This window comes from Tachypleus tridentatus, chromosome 2 (assembly GCF_004210375.1).
Source record: "Tachypleus tridentatus isolate NWPU-2018 chromosome 2, ASM421037v1, whole genome shotgun sequence".
Lineage (NCBI taxonomy): Eukaryota > Metazoa > Arthropoda > Merostomata > Xiphosura > Limulidae > Tachypleus > Tachypleus tridentatus.
The window spans coordinates 131,241,269-131,260,724 of record NC_134826.1 but is presented as its reverse complement, the minus strand read 5'-3'; the positions used below and the strand labels follow the sequence as shown (position 1 = coordinate 131,260,724).

General features: G+C 33.5%; 1 protein-coding gene across 3 annotated transcripts in view; it reads right to left on the bottom strand.

The window, feature by feature from the left end:
- Positions 1–4,829: 4,829 nt before the first annotated feature.
- The window catches only part of Myt1 (protein kinase, membrane associated tyrosine/threonine 1), a 44,185-nt gene continuing 29,558 nt past the window's right edge, over positions 4,830–19,456 (bottom strand). For 2 of the 3 annotated variants that reach the window (XM_076491008.1, XM_076491009.1), the window contains 5 exons: positions 18,464–18,634; positions 16,132–16,243; positions 9,944–10,045; positions 7,276–7,420; positions 4,830–5,412 (listed from right to left, as the gene is read on the bottom strand). In XM_076491008.1, the coding sequence (XP_076347123.1) occupies positions 16,220–16,243; positions 18,464–18,634 (195 nt within the window). In that variant the 3' untranslated portion in view covers positions 4,830–5,412; positions 7,276–7,420; positions 9,944–10,045; positions 16,132–16,219. The remainder of the gene's footprint in view (positions 5,413–7,275; positions 7,421–9,943; positions 10,046–16,131; positions 16,244–18,463; positions 18,635–19,456) is intronic. The other variant, XM_076491010.1, reaches the window with a different exon arrangement.

The following is a 19,456-nucleotide window of genomic DNA, read 5'->3' as shown; positions in this document are numbered from 1 at the left end:
AATGCTTTTTTTTTTTATATTCGTTAAAGTAAAGGTTGTACCAAATCGACAAAACTTTTGATGCTGAAAAACCGGGAAGATGACAATGCAATGTTCAGTTTCTTTTTAGTGAGGTATATTTTTCATTTGGTAAACTATTCATTAAAATTTAAAACACGTTTCTTGATTCATGTAAGCGCAAATGGTCCTCGTGTAGCTTTGCGCGAAATTAAAAAAAAAAAAAATTCATGTTATGGCTTTTAAACACTGACGTCTTACTGAATGGCCAATTTTATTATGGTGTTACCACAACGCCATTGTAAAGACGTTTGTTTTTCGTACATTTAAATTAACATCTTACAAAGCATTAATACGTCACAAACTACAACGGTTGAATTACTTTAACACTTGCTAGTCTTGAAAGTTCATAGAATACATTTTATCTGACATCTAAAACGTTTCTTCAAGCTTCACTCAAAAAAAAAAAAAAAAAAGAAGAAGAGAACAGCAGTGAGCTAGTCGTTTCGGTATAATCACGTTAAATCGTAAAGGTCGAAGAGTGCGGTCGTATGTCACATGCAAAAGCGTTCTGTTATTTCTCTCATTATTTTGGCATCCCGGTGAGATCTCTGTTTCTGTGTAATATGTTATACACGCTTTAAAACACTAATTTTGTGTCCCCCCCCCAAAATCAAAACAATAAACAAACACTTTATATATGAGATAACAGGAACTGATTAAAGAGTATTAGCCCTATAATGGAAGCAATACTTAACACTGTGTAGATCAAATGTTTTGATTTTTGCTTACCTACAGGTTTGGGCTTTTTAATGGTGTTACATCATTTTTACTTAAATCTTATACATAGTTGTAAAAAGGTTTGTTTTCCAAGTTTATTCAAATACAGCTACTTTTCTGTGACAATACTGTAAGGGATATTTAAAAATTGCCTCTGGCGTTACATTCATCGAGTCCACAAGTTTAGAAAACTAACTTTTATTAAAGCAAAACGTTATATATCTAGCTCCTAGATGGCCGAACATTTTCCTGGGTATATTCACGGCCGATAATTTAATAAAATAGTCCATTCAGGTCGTTAATAGTCGGTTAATGGGTTAGCAGAGAAGGAACAATGTCACAGTAAAACATCACGGGTACAGAACAGTACGTATATGGAACAATGCAACAGAAACCAGTAAAACTAAGGTTAAAACCCAGTACCTAACAGTTACTGGTCCGTTTTTATTCATTAAACCTCCTTTTAAATCAGGTTAAGGTTCTGCTCCGTTGAATGTCCTCTCATCGACCTTGATTAACGTATGTATCACGAATTGCGTGCGCGTACAAATAAATAATTAACATAAAAGAGTGCAGTCTACTGATCTATTTTCAAACATTAAGGTATACATCACAATTGTTTCTTGCTAAGCGCAAATTAACATAATAGGCTCTGTCTCTATTGTGTTGTAAACCTTCAACACTATCTACAAGTCACTGAGAGAATTACTTCACGATTGGTGTTTTATGGCGCAAAGCAATTAGGCTATCTGCGCCTTACTTCATGAATGATCACAGTTTATTTTCTTTGTTACGTTTACGAGTTTATACATTAATAATTTAATCTCTAACATATATAGTTTGTTTGTTAGTTTTGAATTTCGTGCAAAGCTACACAAGGGCTATCTGTACTAGCCGTCCCTAATATAGTGACACTAGAGGAAAGGCACCTAGTCATCAACACCCACCGCCAACTCTTGGGCTACTCTTTTACCAACGAATAGTGGGATTCACTGCACATTAAAACGCCCCCACCGCTGAAAGTGTGAAAATGTTTGGCATGGTAGAGATTCGAAACCGTGACCCTCAGATTACGAGTCGAGTGCCTTAACCACTTTTTATATATATATATATATATATATAAAATAGCTGTCTGTCACAATCTTATCTCAGTGATTAAAAGCACAAAACTTATCATTTAGCTTTACTTCAACGTTACAAGATTTTTTTTTTTTTTGCAATTCATAAAATTTCGATAGGCCAGTCTTCGTACGTGTTGAGTGATCAATCTGAGAAAAACTTATTTAGAGTAAACGTTTATTTTTGGGAGGGAATTTCACGAAAAAAAACAATCCTTCCTCTGTTGACTGATTAAAACAAATATTTGGAAAACAGTAACTTGATGGAAAACAAAATTGCATAAAGGGAGGAAAGTGGTGTATAGTTGTTGTTGTTTGTTTATACACCCATGTCCATATCATATACTTACATGACTTTATTGTAACATGTTGAGTAAATTTACTGGAATTCAATTGAATATTTTCTTTTTGGGCACTTCTTACAGAAATAACAACTGTGAAAAAGGACTCACTTTAATATCGGTTTTTCCTTGCGCTCAGTAAAATAACAAAGAACAGTAGCATCCAACGAAAAAAAATCCCGCAGCTACTCAATAAGCCTGCTATTTAATTTTTCTGTGATAACAGTAAATTATGTGTAAAGCGTTTACCTTTACTAATAACACAATGCTTACATGTCCACATCTTACGATCACAAAAAGTTCATGGTAATTCGTTTGACGAAACTATAGTTATAACAAGCGTAATATTTCACAGGGATGCGGGTGCCACGACCCCTATACAGTTTTTATGAATTTTTTTTTCGGATAAAATACCCTTCGAAACCAAAATTACACCAGTAATTAAATTACTTCTTGAACATGACCCCACATTTTATTCTCGGACTTGCCTCACGGTAACTTTAAACACGTAAATTGTCAGGATGCGCATTTCATGTTATGATGAATATATTTATGACTACATACTTTCATAAGTACCGAAAAAAAAAAGGTTATCAAATATGACAAATTGGTTCTTATCTACAGCCCTACTACACGTGGATCCAGAACCAAGATACTGTTATATGTATATATATATGCTTTTAAGAATACAATACACGTGTCTGGTAACAATATTAGAAGAGTCTACTATCCATACCCAAGGGGAGAAAGGAATTCATGGATTGAGAATCACTAAACGCACATACAGGTACAATATGACAACAAACAGACAGTCAAGGGTAAAAAGAGGTCACGGGAGCGATTAGTAGCGGAAATACATAACAAATAATGTGGGGCAAGGTTATATAACATGGCAAGTGATCAAGTTTACAAACGGACGCGGTGAAGGTTATAGCAAGCAGCGAAGAGAAGAGCTGATTAACCACTAAAAGAGTGCCAGTCGGGAAGCCCACAGATCGGCCAAGGTCAGACAGACCCACTTCTTCATCACTTTGTCTTTTATCAGGTCACCCACAGTGGCTTTGTAGCACGTTGATGTAACCAAGGTCGGAATGTGATAAACAGAACTGAAGTAACCCAGTTCCAAGTAGTCCGTGTGGCATTATCAGTGTTACCGTGACAACAAAAATCCCACGGCAAAAGTTAGGTTTGTGTCGTTTTCCTTTAATAAATGGTAACAGTAACAATCGATACGTTTATTTCCACGGACACGGAGAAAAAAAATAATCAGAAACCTACAATATTGTTATCCTAAAATGTCCTTAAATATTAATTTTATACGATAACGCGTTATAAAAAACACTTTATATCAAATACGGTTGGAAAATACTTCAAAACATTCACTTTTCAGTGGGTTTAAAATAATCGCAAAAGTGAAAAATTTATAATTTACAAAATATACATACACAGGTTCTTTTTATGATTAAATATACATCTTTCAAGACCTTAATATTTATTTCACCTGACCTGATTTTTTAAACTGCCCCGTTGTAACCGTATTTAACTTGAATAAAAACCGCATTATATCAAACAAGTTTTCCTTGATAAATCCGCTAAATGGATGGACCTTAAAACTTGTATTACTGTTTTATATATGTAAAAACGGCTGGTATGGATAGAGAAAGCTCTCTGTAGAGGATCGAACAACGTTTCGACCTTCTTCGGTCATCGTCAGGTCCATATCACTTTTTCTCGACGTCAGCAGAAAAATAACCAATATTTGGCAAAAATTAGTAACAAAATATGACATTCCAATTAATACCAAATTCATTCAAAAACCAGGCATAAAACTGAGGTCTATACTGTGTAAAAACTACACTGACAAACACCACACCAACATTATTTATAAAATACAATGTGATAACTGCCACGACTTCTATATTGAAGAAACAAGTAAAAAATGGAAACCAGATTCAAACGCAAAATTAAAGAAGCCTTACTTATACAACAACTCAAGCCCAAAATAAACCAATACAAAGGAACACGTTTATACCTATATAAAAATATATCAAATATCCTACACTCAATTACACAACCCCTTCCCTCTTTCTTTCTTTGTGAGCCTGACGATGACCGAAGAAGGTCGAAACGTTCGCTCCTCTACATAGTGCTTTCTCTATCCATACCAGTCGTTTTTACATATATGATTTCTCTATAGTGTGTGTTTTCTCGTCATTACAGATCATATATTACCGTTTTGTTTTTTTCTTTACTAAATAGATTTTCAATTAAAATAACTTATAATCTACGAGATAGATCTTTAGTGGGAATTTTTAATCGTGAAACAAATTCAAATTATTCGATTTTTTTCAACCTTGTGAAAATAGGCTTGGGTAAGGTTAGCATATGTAAATACTGACCATAGAGTTACAGTCTGAACACAGTAACACTAACAGATGATAAAGTTATTACATCCGAAGTAAACAAGAAAAAGTATATTATTACGTGCAATACTCAAGTAAGTATTTCGATAGTTCAGTGTAACAAATAGGAAAAAAAATATTTATACAGAAGTGGTATTATTACGAATAAAAAAAATCACCACACAGTAAACAGAACGTTAGAAAAGAACTTTAATTTGTTGATATAAGGTTTTGACTCTAGCTAAAACATTTTAAAACGTATGTGCAGCTTAGCGTTATAAGTTAATTTATAAAAAAACACTGAAAAATCACAGACTCATTTCATATTGTAATATTTTGTCTCAAAAATGTCTTATTAAAATATAAACCTATGTCATTAAAAACAGCAAAATTTCCTGCTTATGTCAGTCACACAAAACAAGACAAACCATTTTTATCTACAAGACAAAAACACACTAATCAGAGACAAATGTAGCTCAGTACCAAATATATATATGTTAAAACATTTAAAATATCAATGTACATAACACTATTTCACTTCAATTACACACTTGTGCAACTCGCACTTGGCTTTGTTGTACACTGTCGTTTGTGTATATTTACTGTACAAAATATATATATGCAACCTAAAACCAATTCCCACTGTAGCATCGACTTTTGTACAATAACAGCCTGACAGAATGTTGGTCCATTTTTGTGGTCATGGTACTAGAGCCCTCTTTGTCATCCAATTCTTGGTCAGCTGCTGTCATCTGAGCATGCAACATCAAATGCCTGTTGAAAGCACAATATAAGTAGAGTTTACAGAACTTAACACAAAGTTTTAGTACAAACTAACACAACAGAAAAAGATATATAAAAGGAACTTCCTCTCACATTATCTGCATGTTCTATCGCCCAAGTATACATTTAATGTTTTAATTACATGTAGTTATTATCTGTCTATATTTGTTGGAGAAAACAATTAAAGCACAGTTCTAACAACCCAAAATTTTAATCATCTCATGCTCTTATAAAGTGAAAGTCTAAAACTCAGATTTAAGAATTATACAAAATTTACCATGCTTTTCTTAAATCTGAAATTTCACAATGCCTTGTTACATAAACGTTGTACACGTATCCAATAACAAATCAGTATTTAAAGTCTAAAAAAAACTGAGAAAAATATTTACAAACACAAGCCCCAGAATGCTAGTATTTTGGCATAGATCTTGGTATTTCAAATGTTTCTTTTAAATTATTATTTTTATGTTGTGAATTATTGAAGTTGATGGTGTCATATTTCACTGATCAAGAAGGAAAGTTATGACTTTTGGAGAAGAGAAAAATAATTAAGTTTTCTGAAGTAAACAACTGATCCTCAATCATTATTAATGACTTTTTTATATTAAAAACACTTATAGTAAATACCACTTCTCAAATTTACAACTAGTCTGATGTCCTGTATTTATAGTCTTGGGTAAATTATAGGGCTATTAGGTTTCAGAAAATTTGTACCTAGTCTTACATAAAATATATCAATACTAATTTTCAGAAACTTCCTGTATCTATAGTTTGTGCAAATTGTTGTTTCAAAAATATAAACTATTATAAAATTGATTGAACATGTGACTTTCCAAGTTTAATAATTTCATCTAAGAAGTGAAAGAAAACATCCTTGGTATTATTGCATTTTAAGTTTCAATCAGGTTAATTGTTAAACATATCAAAATTCATACATTTCATCAGAAATGTGTCTATCCAATCTCTTCACTGGTCATCTACTAAATAATTGTTATTAAAATTTAATTTCTTCTATGTATGTTGTTGCTGAGAATACTTACCTTATTTGTACAAATAAGTGTTAAAAACTTGGTCTAAAGGAGATGATTACTGGATTTTCTACAAACGTCTTTGAATGGATAGTGTAATAAAGACTACACATTTATAGAGAATACTGCATTACTATGATTAACAATTGAGGATTTTGTATGATTTGTACGTCCGATATGTATAATTTCTTCGATTTAGATAAATAAATTGATGTTAAGTGTCGTGTTCAATATGTTTGTCATGTGGCCAGATACAGTGATCAACACAGTAATTTCATTTTTATAAATTTTGTTACAGTACCTGAATTATCTTTGAAGTATTTGAATTCAGGAGAAGAATAGGAAATTTAACTACATTTTTGTTGTTTGTTTTTTTAAAAAAAGAGTTTTATAATGTCTACAATCTAAAACTACAATGGTGATATATAAACTGGAGAGCAAAGCTCTCCTTAACTGGGCCTTGACTTGTTACAACAATGGAATAAATTTTAAACAGGTAGTTGTATCAACTATATAGTAGTTTACCAGACAACATAAACCATGGTATCCAATACATTCGTCACTTGCTACATGTGGTTAAATGGCTATTGACCTGTTGCAAAGTTGTTTTTATTTCTACCACATTTTATATATATATAAAATTCTGTTAATAAATAACTGAAAATATTTTTGTGTATTCTTCTAAATCTCCATATCAATAAAAACTGTTAATTTATTTTTGTCACGTAGCAAAATATGTTAACACATTCTCCATAATTTTGATGAAAAACTGTTGGGCACCACTGATATAAAGTAATAATAGCATGACAATAAACAGTTAACTCACATTCATCAAGTTTTTAGGTCCAATTCCAGCACGCACTTCAGTATCATCATCAAGTAAACTGCTTTCATGTAAGCTGGAATTAAGGGCATAAGGAGTCTGAGTCTTAACAGACAAACTGTGTGTCACCTCAGGACTATTTCTATAGCTGGAATGCAAGACAATTGAGTTTTATAAACACTATAAAATATGATCAGCCACGCTTATGTTAGAAGTAACATTTAATTATAATTAGTGAAAGAAAGAGGTATTGACAAAACTAGAAGTTACATGAAGCTCAAACACTTTCCCATATTTCAAAACAAACATAAAAAGTACAAGGTACATAAAGGTACTTAAATGTTCATGTTTTAGGAGAACATACATTTAATTTATTAGTGTCTAATTTATATTATTCATTGTCAGTGTTTCAATGTTAGGATGTTTAAAAGGTTTTAAAAATATTTATAACAGTAAACATCTAAGAAATAAGAAGTAATGCACAATTTATTGGATAGACCCAACAACACGAATCTTAAGCAATTTTTTAAAGAAGTGGCTGATACTCAATAGGAATTAATTAGCCTTGTAGCTTACAGCAAGTAAGAATTTGACAAGATCTGAGGAAGACAGAGGTCTTGAATGATTTTTGCTAAAACAGCTTGTTTGCTAGTGTCAAGTACTAATATCATCTTAGTGTAAATACAGTTTTATACTACAAACAGCAGATTATATCTTGAAATTTTTTGCACATACTTAAACTGTAGTAGTTATAAGTGCAACTGAACACACAGTATTCATGAAGTTTCATTGTCACCAAGAGACAGCGAGAAATTTGTATGAATTTAAGAAGAGATATTCATTAGCATAAGTACTATTACCACTGCTTGTGTTTTACACTTTCAGAGTAACATAAGAAGTCAGAAAAAATTATTGCACTTATAAGTATTGATAGTCATACTCAAAATACTCAGAACTTAACCCTCTTTACTTATTACAAAATATGTAGTACATGTACTCACTCACAGAACTTCAGATATTAATGACAATTATAGCACTTTCAAAATGTTATGCAAAAGGTATATAAAACACCATAATAGTTTTAAATAATAAACTGGCAAACCACAGACAAACATCTGAGGATTTCAGTTTTAATTGTTAAGTTTCCATATGAAAATATTGATCAAAATGTGTTAATGAAATATTTATTCCACAATAAGCTAAAGAGGTTTTAAATCTTTTAATAACAACACTACAATTTCATAATATAGTACATGACTATCTGTAATCTAATAGTGGAAAACAAATGTGAATAAACAAAGTTTGAGACAGTGTGTTTTTGTTGTGTTTTTTAATAGGTTACTCCAAGCTTCTTTCTGGTTTTGGAGACGTTCCAAACTTTAAAACACACCACAAAGTTTGAAACGTCACCTTCAAAATCAAATGGAAGACAAAAACAGTCCACAGAAAACTATTCAACATAAACATAACTGATAACATTTTAAGAGGCCAAATATAAGACAAATGTAGATAGAATACAACAACAAGACTCAATTATGTAAAATAGAAAAAGACCAAAGTAAAATTAAATGGAAATAATGCCTTAAAGACTATGAAATATAAAGTGAATAAAAAGTGTATATATATAGCTCAATATGTTTCATCTATATTAAGTTATCTTAAAAAACTCAATGGTTTTGAAAATTATCAAATAGTTATCTTTTTGTTTAATGTTAACTAACATTCACAACAGAGTTGTGAACGTTTAGTTTTCATTACTTGCACCATTGTTCTTTTTTCTTTAGTAAATCTAAGGATCTTTCATTTTAATATCAGTATACAACTAAAAACAGTCTCAAATACATGTTAAGGTGTTAGTCTGTTTAGCATCTCCAGGATTTACTTGACACTTTAATACAGTTCCTAACATTAAAAGAATTAATGTACTATATAAATATATCTGGTATCAGACAGCTATTTTTTCAATATACAAGAAATACCAAATCTTTTATATAGAAATACACATAGACCCAGTCACACTTAGAACTCTCCTGAGTAACAGGCAGGTAAAGAAATCAACCTGAGTGACATAATAATATTCCATATATAAACTTAAGAAATACAAGACCACTATTTTTAATTCATGTTTAAAATTATGTACAGCTTTCAAAACTGGGAGAAATTATTTCTAACACCTGTAAAGTGAAAATATATTTATATTTCTCTGAAAGCCCTGAGAAGAGGTGCAAAGTTCTGATAAGAGAATAATCAAAAACTTCAGAGACTCAAAATTTCAGAGATAAGCATTCTTCTGTGGTTTTTAACTTTATTAAACAGCATTTGGAAAGCCCAAGATTTATAACACTGGAGGATTAATACTTTTAAGTATTTCATTTGCTCATCAAAAATGTTATGGTGTTGAACTATCTAATAGTAGGTACATAGTTTGGAAATGTAATAGTTATTCTTGCAGAAAGAAGTCAATATTAATGTAAGGTGCCAGAGGTTTCATACTGGTTAGTATTTATAATGCACAAATATTATAACTATTACAGAAGTGGGAAGTTACTGCATGTTATGTAAACAAATACATTTTTCCTTTCGAGAGAAAGATGTCTATCTTCAACCTGAAGTGAAGTTTTGATTTTTAATGAAGTTCAAAAATGTACATAAAAAAATTAATTGAACTAACCTGTCCCAGTCATGAGTTACTACAGGGTTTGGCGTCATGCTTTTGTTGAGGTGTCTGTGTCTTGTAACTGCTGGTGTGGAATTCACTAAGCGATCTGCAATACTAAAAATGAATAACATACAAGTTTGCAGACTGTTAACTGATTTAAAAAAGTTAATATATTGCTCCCAATGTTACAGTGAATTCTTTTGTATCAAAGATAAAATTTTTTATTTTGTGTTTTAATGGTACAACAAAACCTGTAACAACAGACAAATCTATTAAGCCTGAAGAATTACAAACATAAGCCCAGACTGTTTTTAAGTTACAAGCAACCTACATTAACAAATAGTTATAAATATGTCAGATTGATTGGTTGGTTGATTTAGTGTTTTATGGCACAAAGCAGCTAGGCTATCTGTGCCAAATATCCAGTAAAAAGTTAAAATTAAAGTAAATTTATTAAAATTCATTGAAGGAAATTAAGATAAAACAAAACAAAGTTGAAAAAAAAACATAAATAGCATAAAACCGATGATTACATCTAGTCCACAGTGTTAAGAGAAAAACTACAGTAATACAAGTTGTAAAGGACATTCTGTAGCATAACTGTAATTATCATAACTCAGCAGGAAGACTAATAGGTAAGTACAACAGCCACCGTCAGTCACCTGAAGTTGGCCTTTTTAGTCCTGGTTCCGAGTTACTTGACATTATGGCCATTTTCAAAAGGTAACGTATTAAAATTAATACGTTACGGAAGAAAGATGGCCAAAGTCCAATAGAAGGTTTTATTTCAAAAAGCTTGGTTTCGTATTGCTCTTTCTAAGTTGACTGCCAGCTGGCATGGAGGTGAGCCTTGAATACAGGACAATAGTCCATGTATGGAACAGGCACAGTGATGATGGTGCCAGAGCAGATAGATTCAGTTACAGTGTCAGCAAGCTTGTTCCGCAGATACCAACGTGGCCCAGTATCCAGAAAAAGTGGATAAAAGTAGATGTTAAAGAGAAATAGGTCAGTCAGTTTTGAATAACAGGGTGTGAACTAACATGAAGTGATTCCAGGACCAGTAGAGAACTAAGCAAGTCAGTATAAATAGTGCAGTTTGAGTACTGCTTAGCTTCTATGTGATCCAAAACAAAAGAAATGGTGTACAGTTCAGCAGTGAACACAGAAGCTGTAGAGGGGATTCTGAATGCAACCACGGAACCACAACAAACCATGACAGAGCCCACACAGTCACCTGATTTCAAACCATCTGTATAATTAGGAATGGAAGGATGGTTTGAAAGATGTTCTGCAAATAGCAAACAGTATTTCCAATAGGGAGTGTCTGCTTTTCTCAGATGACTTAAAAATAGGTCACATTTGAGGAGTGTAAGAAGCCATGGTGGGATGGGCTGACCAGTGGATACAAAGTTATCCAAGGATGGACCCAATTCATCCAACTGCACCTGGATACGAAGGTCAAAAGGAGCAATGGAAAATTGTCTGCTCTGAAAAAGTATGGCCCACCTAGGAAGGAAAACACAACCCCAGGTGAAATGCTTTGGTAATGAATGAAGTTTCTAAGCATATAATAAAGACAGTTCCAAACGGCAGAAATGCAAAGAAGGTTCATGAAATTCTATGTATAAGCTCTGAACTGGGGAGGTGCAGAAAGCCCCATTGAAGAGCTAAAGTTCTTGATGATGAATGGCATCCAGCATCTTTAAGGCTGAGGTTCTGTCAGAGCCATAGACCAGAGATTCATAATTGAATTTCAATTAAGATCACGATATATCTTTAGCATAGAACATCTATCTGCTCCCCAAGTGGTAGAAGAGAGGACATGAAGGATGTTCAGTGCTCTTGTACATTTGAAACGTAGCAGCTTGATGTGTGGTATAAAGGTCAGCTTACGGTCAAAGATAAGCCTCAAGAACTTTGTCTCAGGAACCACAGGCAGCACAACTTCACTGATATGGAGTTCAGAATCAAGGTGAATACCCTATTGGCAGCAAAAGGGCATGCAAAGAGTTTTAGAGAGAGAAAAGTTAAAACTATTTGCTGTGGTCCACTTCAGTAAAGGATTGAGAGCAGTCTGTAGCTGCCATTCAATGTACTTCATGTTCGATGACTGACATCAGATGCAAAAGTTGTTGAAATAGAGCCCATTTACAACAGTGAGAGAGTTGTTCAGTGATGGGAAAGTGTCAAACTCAAAAATTGGAATCTCCTGTCTGTTAAAAATTTTTAATAAAAATGGGCAAATGGCCAGGTAACCCATATATGTCTTGCAAAATGCCATACCTCCATGTTGTATCATAAGCCTTCTCAATGTCAAAGAATATGGATACAAGATGTTGTCATTTGAGAAAGGCTTCTGTGATTGACGTTGCAAGTCAAATCAGGTGGTCCATGGTAGAGCGCTGTTGTGAGAAGCCACACTGGGTGGGCGAGAGGAGATTGTTTGATTCAAGGACAACCTGTCAAAGTAATTGGACTGCAGCCTGAAATAATCTTGGGAACCTTCCCAGGTTTACAGAAAGGCAGGACAATAGCCTGGTGCCAGGCATCTCGAAAAACATTCTCCTGCCAGATCTGGTTAAAAACAATCAGAAGAACAGCAAGAGAAGCAGGAGATGAATGGCACAGCATTTCATAGTGTACATCAGGTCCAACTGATGTTCTACCAGTTTGAGTTCCACCAGTGTAATGGAACGATTATAGTCATAGAGACAATCAGCTTAAAAGGAAAGAGGTGATCGTTCTGCCAGAGTCTTGATGGCTAAGAAGGTGGAGGAAGAAGCAGAAGTGCTAGATACCTGGCAAAAGCTTTCACCTAGAGTACTGACAATGCTCCAGGTATCAGCTACTTCCTGGTCATCAGAGAACAAGTTTGAGAGGGGTACAGAATTATAGTGCTCGCTGACCTTTTGAATCTTGTCCCATATGACTTTGGAACTGGCAGTAGAAGATATGCTGGTTGTGAACGTAATCCAAGATTCCTTCTGGCTTTGACTTCTTACCCACCGGGTATGTGCTCGGCTCTGCTGGAAAGGGATGTGGTTCGAGAATGTAGGATATCTATAGAAAGTATCCCAGGCCAGTTTTTGAGCCTTCCGTGCCATGTGGCAGGCAGGATTCAACCATCGTTGAGGATATTGTAGAAAACGTGTTGAGGTTTTAGGAATACTTTGAGCAGCTGCTTGTATAATACAGTCAGTTACTGCTGCCACACAGTCATCAACTGATGGCTTACAGACGATGGCAGGATCAAGTTCAGCAAGAGCAGTGAAAGAGGGCCAGTTTGAGTGATCCTGGGGCATGTAGGTCGGGTGGCATCAACCACAGCCAGTCTCTCTTAAAATTATAAGAAAATGATTTCTGCCTTGTGGATTATTGTCAACCCTACATGAAAAATGGGAGAATAGTGAAGGGGAGCAAATTGAGAGATCAATAGCAGTGAAGGACTGACTAGGTGTGTGAAAATAAGTAGAAGAACCAGTATTGAGAAGAGAAAGGTTGTGATCAGAGAGCATACGCTCTACAGAGCGACCCCTCCTATCAATATCAGCACTTCCCCCAGAGGGGATTGATGTCCGTTAAAGTTCCCCATGATTAAAAAGGAAAAAGGGAGATGGCAACTGTTCAAAAAGAGCATCAAGGTTTGATTGATCATAGGTCTCTCCAGGCAACAGGTAGAGAGAACAAACAGTGATGGTATGACCCAAGGACACACGGATGGCTACAGCCTCCAAGGGTGTGTTGAGTGGCAAAGACAGGGTGAGCACGTGTTGATCAACCAACAGTGCCACCCTCCATGCACTCGTCCATCACACAACCTGTCATTTCTGTACAAAGAAAACTACCAAAAGGAGACTCTATCAGCAGGTTTCAGAAATGTTTCCTGTAAGGAAAGACATACAGGATGGTAGGAAGCAATCAGTGTTTTGATGTCATCCAGATTAGACCATAAACCTTGACAGTTCCATTGCATTAAAGTAGCCATTTTTATTTATGTGTAGGCAAATTAGATGAAGAACCCTTCTGTTTAAGACCACATCTTTTTTCTTTACTGTCTTTATTCAAGAGAGGTCTATAGACCTCCATGGATCCTGCCCTGAGTCAATTGGGCAGGTCTTTACTGTTGGAAGAGGATTCCAGTGACTGAGGATGTGAACAAATGATCATTTTGCATCTTGGGGTGGGAGAAGACGATGTGACCAAGGAAATGCCTTTACCCAGAACAAAAGGAAGTGGATCTTGGGATTTGTTGGAATGTATGGGTGTTGAAGTTGATTCATCAACTTTTTTAACCATGGAGGTCAAAAGACTTTTCATTTGTTTTGAGAACAATTCTTTTGGAGGCACCAAGAGATATGTCTGCACTCCCACTGTAGTAGTGGAACAAAGTGCAGCAGCATACATCTGAGATGAAGTGGTGGACAGCAAATTTTGAGCCCCAGGATAAGTAATGTTATGAATCGTTTTCAAACGCTGCAACTCTTTTTCTTCCAACCATTTAGAGCAAGAACAAAAGTAGGATAGGTGAGAGCCATTGCAATTGATGCAATGATGGTTTGTTTCATACACATAGGCATCATGGTCCTTGCCACCGCAACGAGCACACATCAAGGAACCAAGACTTTGGGTGAGTAAACTGCTGACACTGGAAACATCAGAGAGGGTTTAGAATGTGTGGCTGTACCATGCAAATAAGGTAACCTGCCTTGATGGTTGCAGGTGGACATGATGATGTATATGTCACAATGAGGATATTGGTCGGCATCGTAATTCCATCTTTGCGAATGGAGGTACCCCCCACTGCAAAACTTCTTGAGTGGAGAAATCAGCAAAAATCTGATTCAGGGGAGTTCTTAAAATCCCTCTCAACAATAATTCCTCATGATTAATTCAAAGTAGCATGAAATGTAACCTCAATAGGTATATCCCCAATTGCCTTTGAATGCAAGGAGTTCACTGTGTTGAGATGTGGATGTTTACACCAATATGTCACCAGATTGAAGCTTCTTCACTGACTTTGGAGAGCCAGCAAATCCCTCTTGTCCCTTCTGAATGAAAAAGAAGGGCATTTGCCCTAAAGGTTTATCTGAAAGAGAATAGAGGATAAGAAAATGAGGTACAACAGGTGTTACAGATGTTCAAGATTGCTGCTCAGAATCTTCAAGATGTGACCATTTACCTATAGACAATCTTTTCATTATTTTATTAAGTTTTTATTTGGAGGATCCATTATAAAAAAAAAAAAAAAGGAAGTTTTGGTGCCCACTGACCCCACCCACCATGGAGCCCTATGAGGGGATGCACTACAATGTCAAACAAGGACACTGCATCAACACCAGGGTTTCATGAGCACTATACCCAAACACTAGCATCAGATAGAATGTCCACAACACCTGTTGAGAACATCCAACACTGGTACTTGGTTGATCCTAGCCCAACTGGACTAGCTGATTGACCCAAGGGGGGCTGCCTCAAGGCTGCCCGTCTCCAGGAATTCAAGTCCAAAGTGTTGTGTTAGTAGGATTGGACCCCTCAACCACCAGGATCCTCTCCTCCCCTTCACGGGTCACCACACATGGCAAATACATGGGTGGATGTTTAGATTCCAGAGGAGGTAAATTGAAAGAACAAAACCTTCTCTGGGAGGTCCTCTCACCATGTATAAAAATGTCAGATCTGTTTTATTCCTTTCAAAAGTAACATTTCAAAGAAATGAAAAAGGCTTTAACTAGGCATCTAAATAATTTTGATATTGAAACATTTAATGTACTAAAAATATGGCACTGTCTCACAATCTACTCTCAAGGAATGCCAAATTTAAAAAAATGTAATTCAATCTATTTGATGTATACTAAGATATCAAACATACTAATATTGACATAAAACATTACTGGTTCACAGATGTCTTACAAATGCACCTACTGGTAAATTAGGGAATAAATTACAAAATTATCATCACAGAATTACATTATATTCTCATTCTCAAAAACAACAAACAAAACTAATCACACTAATGGTCTTAATAACTAATACATTAGACAATTCTCTTATGAAAGCAGTAACCAACAGTAATTAGAGTTTAAAATTCCATGATTATAACCTCAACACACAATATTTTTTTTACTCTTCTAAACTGCAAAATTTTTTTGAATGTTTAAAAGGAAATGTTAAAGTTTCAAGCAGAAACAACAACTAACCTTGATATAACAAAACTACCATTCCTACTTTCACTCGATGTTGATGTGTCAGAAAGAGGAAAACCAAGGTCACTGTTGGTTGTATTTATTACATCATCTTCAAAAACTTCATCTAATATTGAAATACACATGGTCATTTATGTACCATCTTCTAGAAAAAATTTACCTGTTGCAACATTTAACGTTAAGGTTTGGTAAAACAACAACAACACAGGGTGAAACCATTATCTAAGTACATAGAATTCTCTGAACAGTAATCAGTGAAATTAAATGCAATTGTTTTTTTTTTTTGGCATGTTTATATCTGTAACTCATGTTTTTTAAAAGGCCTAACATCAACAAAAAACATGGATTTATTAGCAGTTTGATGAATAAGTAAATTAACTGATGAAGTCAATGTGTACCTTCACTCATAACATCAGGGTTAAAATAGCTTACACTGTTACACGAAATATTAGTTCAATAAGACAGAACCAAAACTTTGGAGTAGCTCTTTCATCAGAATGAAGTCATATCCAAATGCTGTTATTATAGTACTTTATATAGTTAAAAAGTGTATTACTAGTAACTGCTAGTAGGTCAACCTCAGATTTATTGACAGATCCACATTAACAACAAGTCAACTTGGGTATTACTTAGAAAAAGTTTGATTCTTTAAAAATATTCAATTAATAATTCGAAAAAAAATTATTTAATGTAAATAATGCTAATTAAAAACATGCTGAGTATCATTACCAAAAATTATCTTAAGCATGTAAAGTTTCCAATTTTCTGGAAATTAAAAAACTATGAACATCAGACCTAAGCAACTCCACAACTTTTAATTAATAAAAGTTCTAACCACACTAAAAATTTAGTATCCTGTTCCTTCAACAGAAAATTGTGTATTGTCAACAAATTTTAAGGCTAATAAATAATTTTATTGAACATGCAAATAGAAATCAATAACTCAATATCCCAGACACAAGTCTTTAAATGTTGAAAAGTGAATATACTTTTAACTTTGTAAAAAATGTTAATAAACTAACACCTTCCATCAAATTTTTGGTTGCCTTAAACTTACAAGATTGCATAAAGTTCTGAAAGTGTCACATAACTCATACTCTGAGTCTTATCACTGGTATAATTTAGTTCCTATCACTGATCATTCATAAGGAAGGTGAGAAATTAGTTCCATATTTCTCAGACATATCATCATACAAATTTTCTAAAAGATTTTGAAAGAAAACTGTGTCTATTGTTGGCACTGATACTAGGATATAATGTTGCTAATAGAACTTTGAAACTATAAAACAAGTCACACAAACTGAAATATATATGCTCTACACGAGCTGATACGATGGATTATACTGGATTTGATGTGCCCATTGAGTATCCTGGAACTATCCAATCTGGTAATTATCAGTTTCAACTTCAAACTTTTCAACATCTACTTTCTATCTAATGATTTTATTGCTCTCTTTTGGATCAATCATAGGCAAACAAACATTCTCTTTTATGATACAGGAGAAATTTCTTTTGCATTTTTGTTGTTGTCATATTATAAAGTATCAATGTGTACAGAGTAATTGGAAAAAAATCCTGATGCATCTAATAAAAATTTCTCAATTTATTGAATACTAAGACTCATAACCAAATTACAAAATTTGATTTATCAGGTTATGTGGTTGCCTTGGTAAATGTTTAAAAACCACACTGTCCTGGGGAGTTGGCAAATCCAATATCACTTTTCAGCAGCAGCAGACTACATATCATAAAACTTTATATAGATATCTTGAAATTTAAGAGCCCTTTTGGTATGATAGCTACTTGTTTATTTCATATAGTATTTGCAGATTTTCAAAAACGAATTTTATAAACTGAAAAAGCGAAAAGACTAGGTTACAAGTTATGCATGCACTTTGTTGTAACTTTACAGGCTTTACTGATATTTTATAATATGAATATTCTGAAAAAAAAAAAAAAGACAGTAACATAAGCAATAAAAATCTGCATCCAATACTCTGTAAACTTCGCAGCTAAAATACTTTAATATAAAGAATTTATTTACAAATCATCTTTAAATAGAGAAGTTTAGCTTTGGATATTATAAATTTTTAGGGACAAAGCTTACTGTATGCAATTTTAAAAATCATACTTTTCATTGGTTAAAAAAAAAAGATATACATAAAACAACCTAAAAGAAGATTCCATTACTTATTCCTGGTCATAAAATTTCTATTCTATTAATTTTAACACTTTGATTCAATGCTATATCTACAGATCCAAGGTATAAAAAATCCATTAATAATTATGAAACATAAAATTCTGAGAACATTTTGAATTCACTTACCATCAGAGAAACTCTGCTCCCATTCTGACAGAATCCGAGCTCTTGAGTTTGATGACGGAACTTTACTTCGCTGCCCAACTGTATCAGGGTCTTGACAGAGAAAGCCATTACATTTTTTAACCAAATCAAGCATGTCAATATCCAATGAAAGAATAATTCTATGGCTGAAACCTAAACAAATTCAAACAAAGTTTATTTAGCAAATATTTTCTCTCTTTTTGTTTTATTTATATGTGATTACTCTAAAATAAAATTTTGGTATTTCAGTCTTTATAATATTGATCAATAACACTCTTCACAAATGTAAATTTTCTTAGAAAAAAAATAAAATTTTACACTAATATACAAACAAAAAATTGTTTTTAAAATGTGTACATGTTACAAAGTTTTATAATTCTATTGATCTCTTTCAATACACTATATTCTTAAAAGAAAAATATACTTAATAACAGATAAAAGATATAATATAATATAGATAAATAGTTAGCATACATAGCCTTGTGAGAAGATATAATAAATAAATAAATACTGTTCTTTTGTTGATCTTAGGGTTCAACAAATTATGATGACCTTAGAAACTAGAAAATGTTACTAAAGTAGTTTGAACTACACAATTCAGGAACACTCAAACTTTTGAAAGCCTTTCTTATAAGTTAGTTTTATTAACTCCTTCATTGCTTAGGAACATGAGTTTGAAACTAAATTCATATACACTTCTGCTCTCTATTGTGTTTTGTTTACTTTTTATGAAAACTTAAAAGTAATTAGTGAAGAAACATTTTATTAAGTTAACTGTTCTGGCACTTCACGAGCCCAGAGTTTATGAAAAACATGTTGGAAATTATGGCATTATATGAACAAAAGATGATATTGTAATTGGTTATTAGTAGTTTTGATACACTAATGTTTACATATATATATATATAGACCACAGCATATTTAAGACAAAAGGCAATGAAAAAGTTAACTGAGCAACCCTACCCAAAGCTGCAA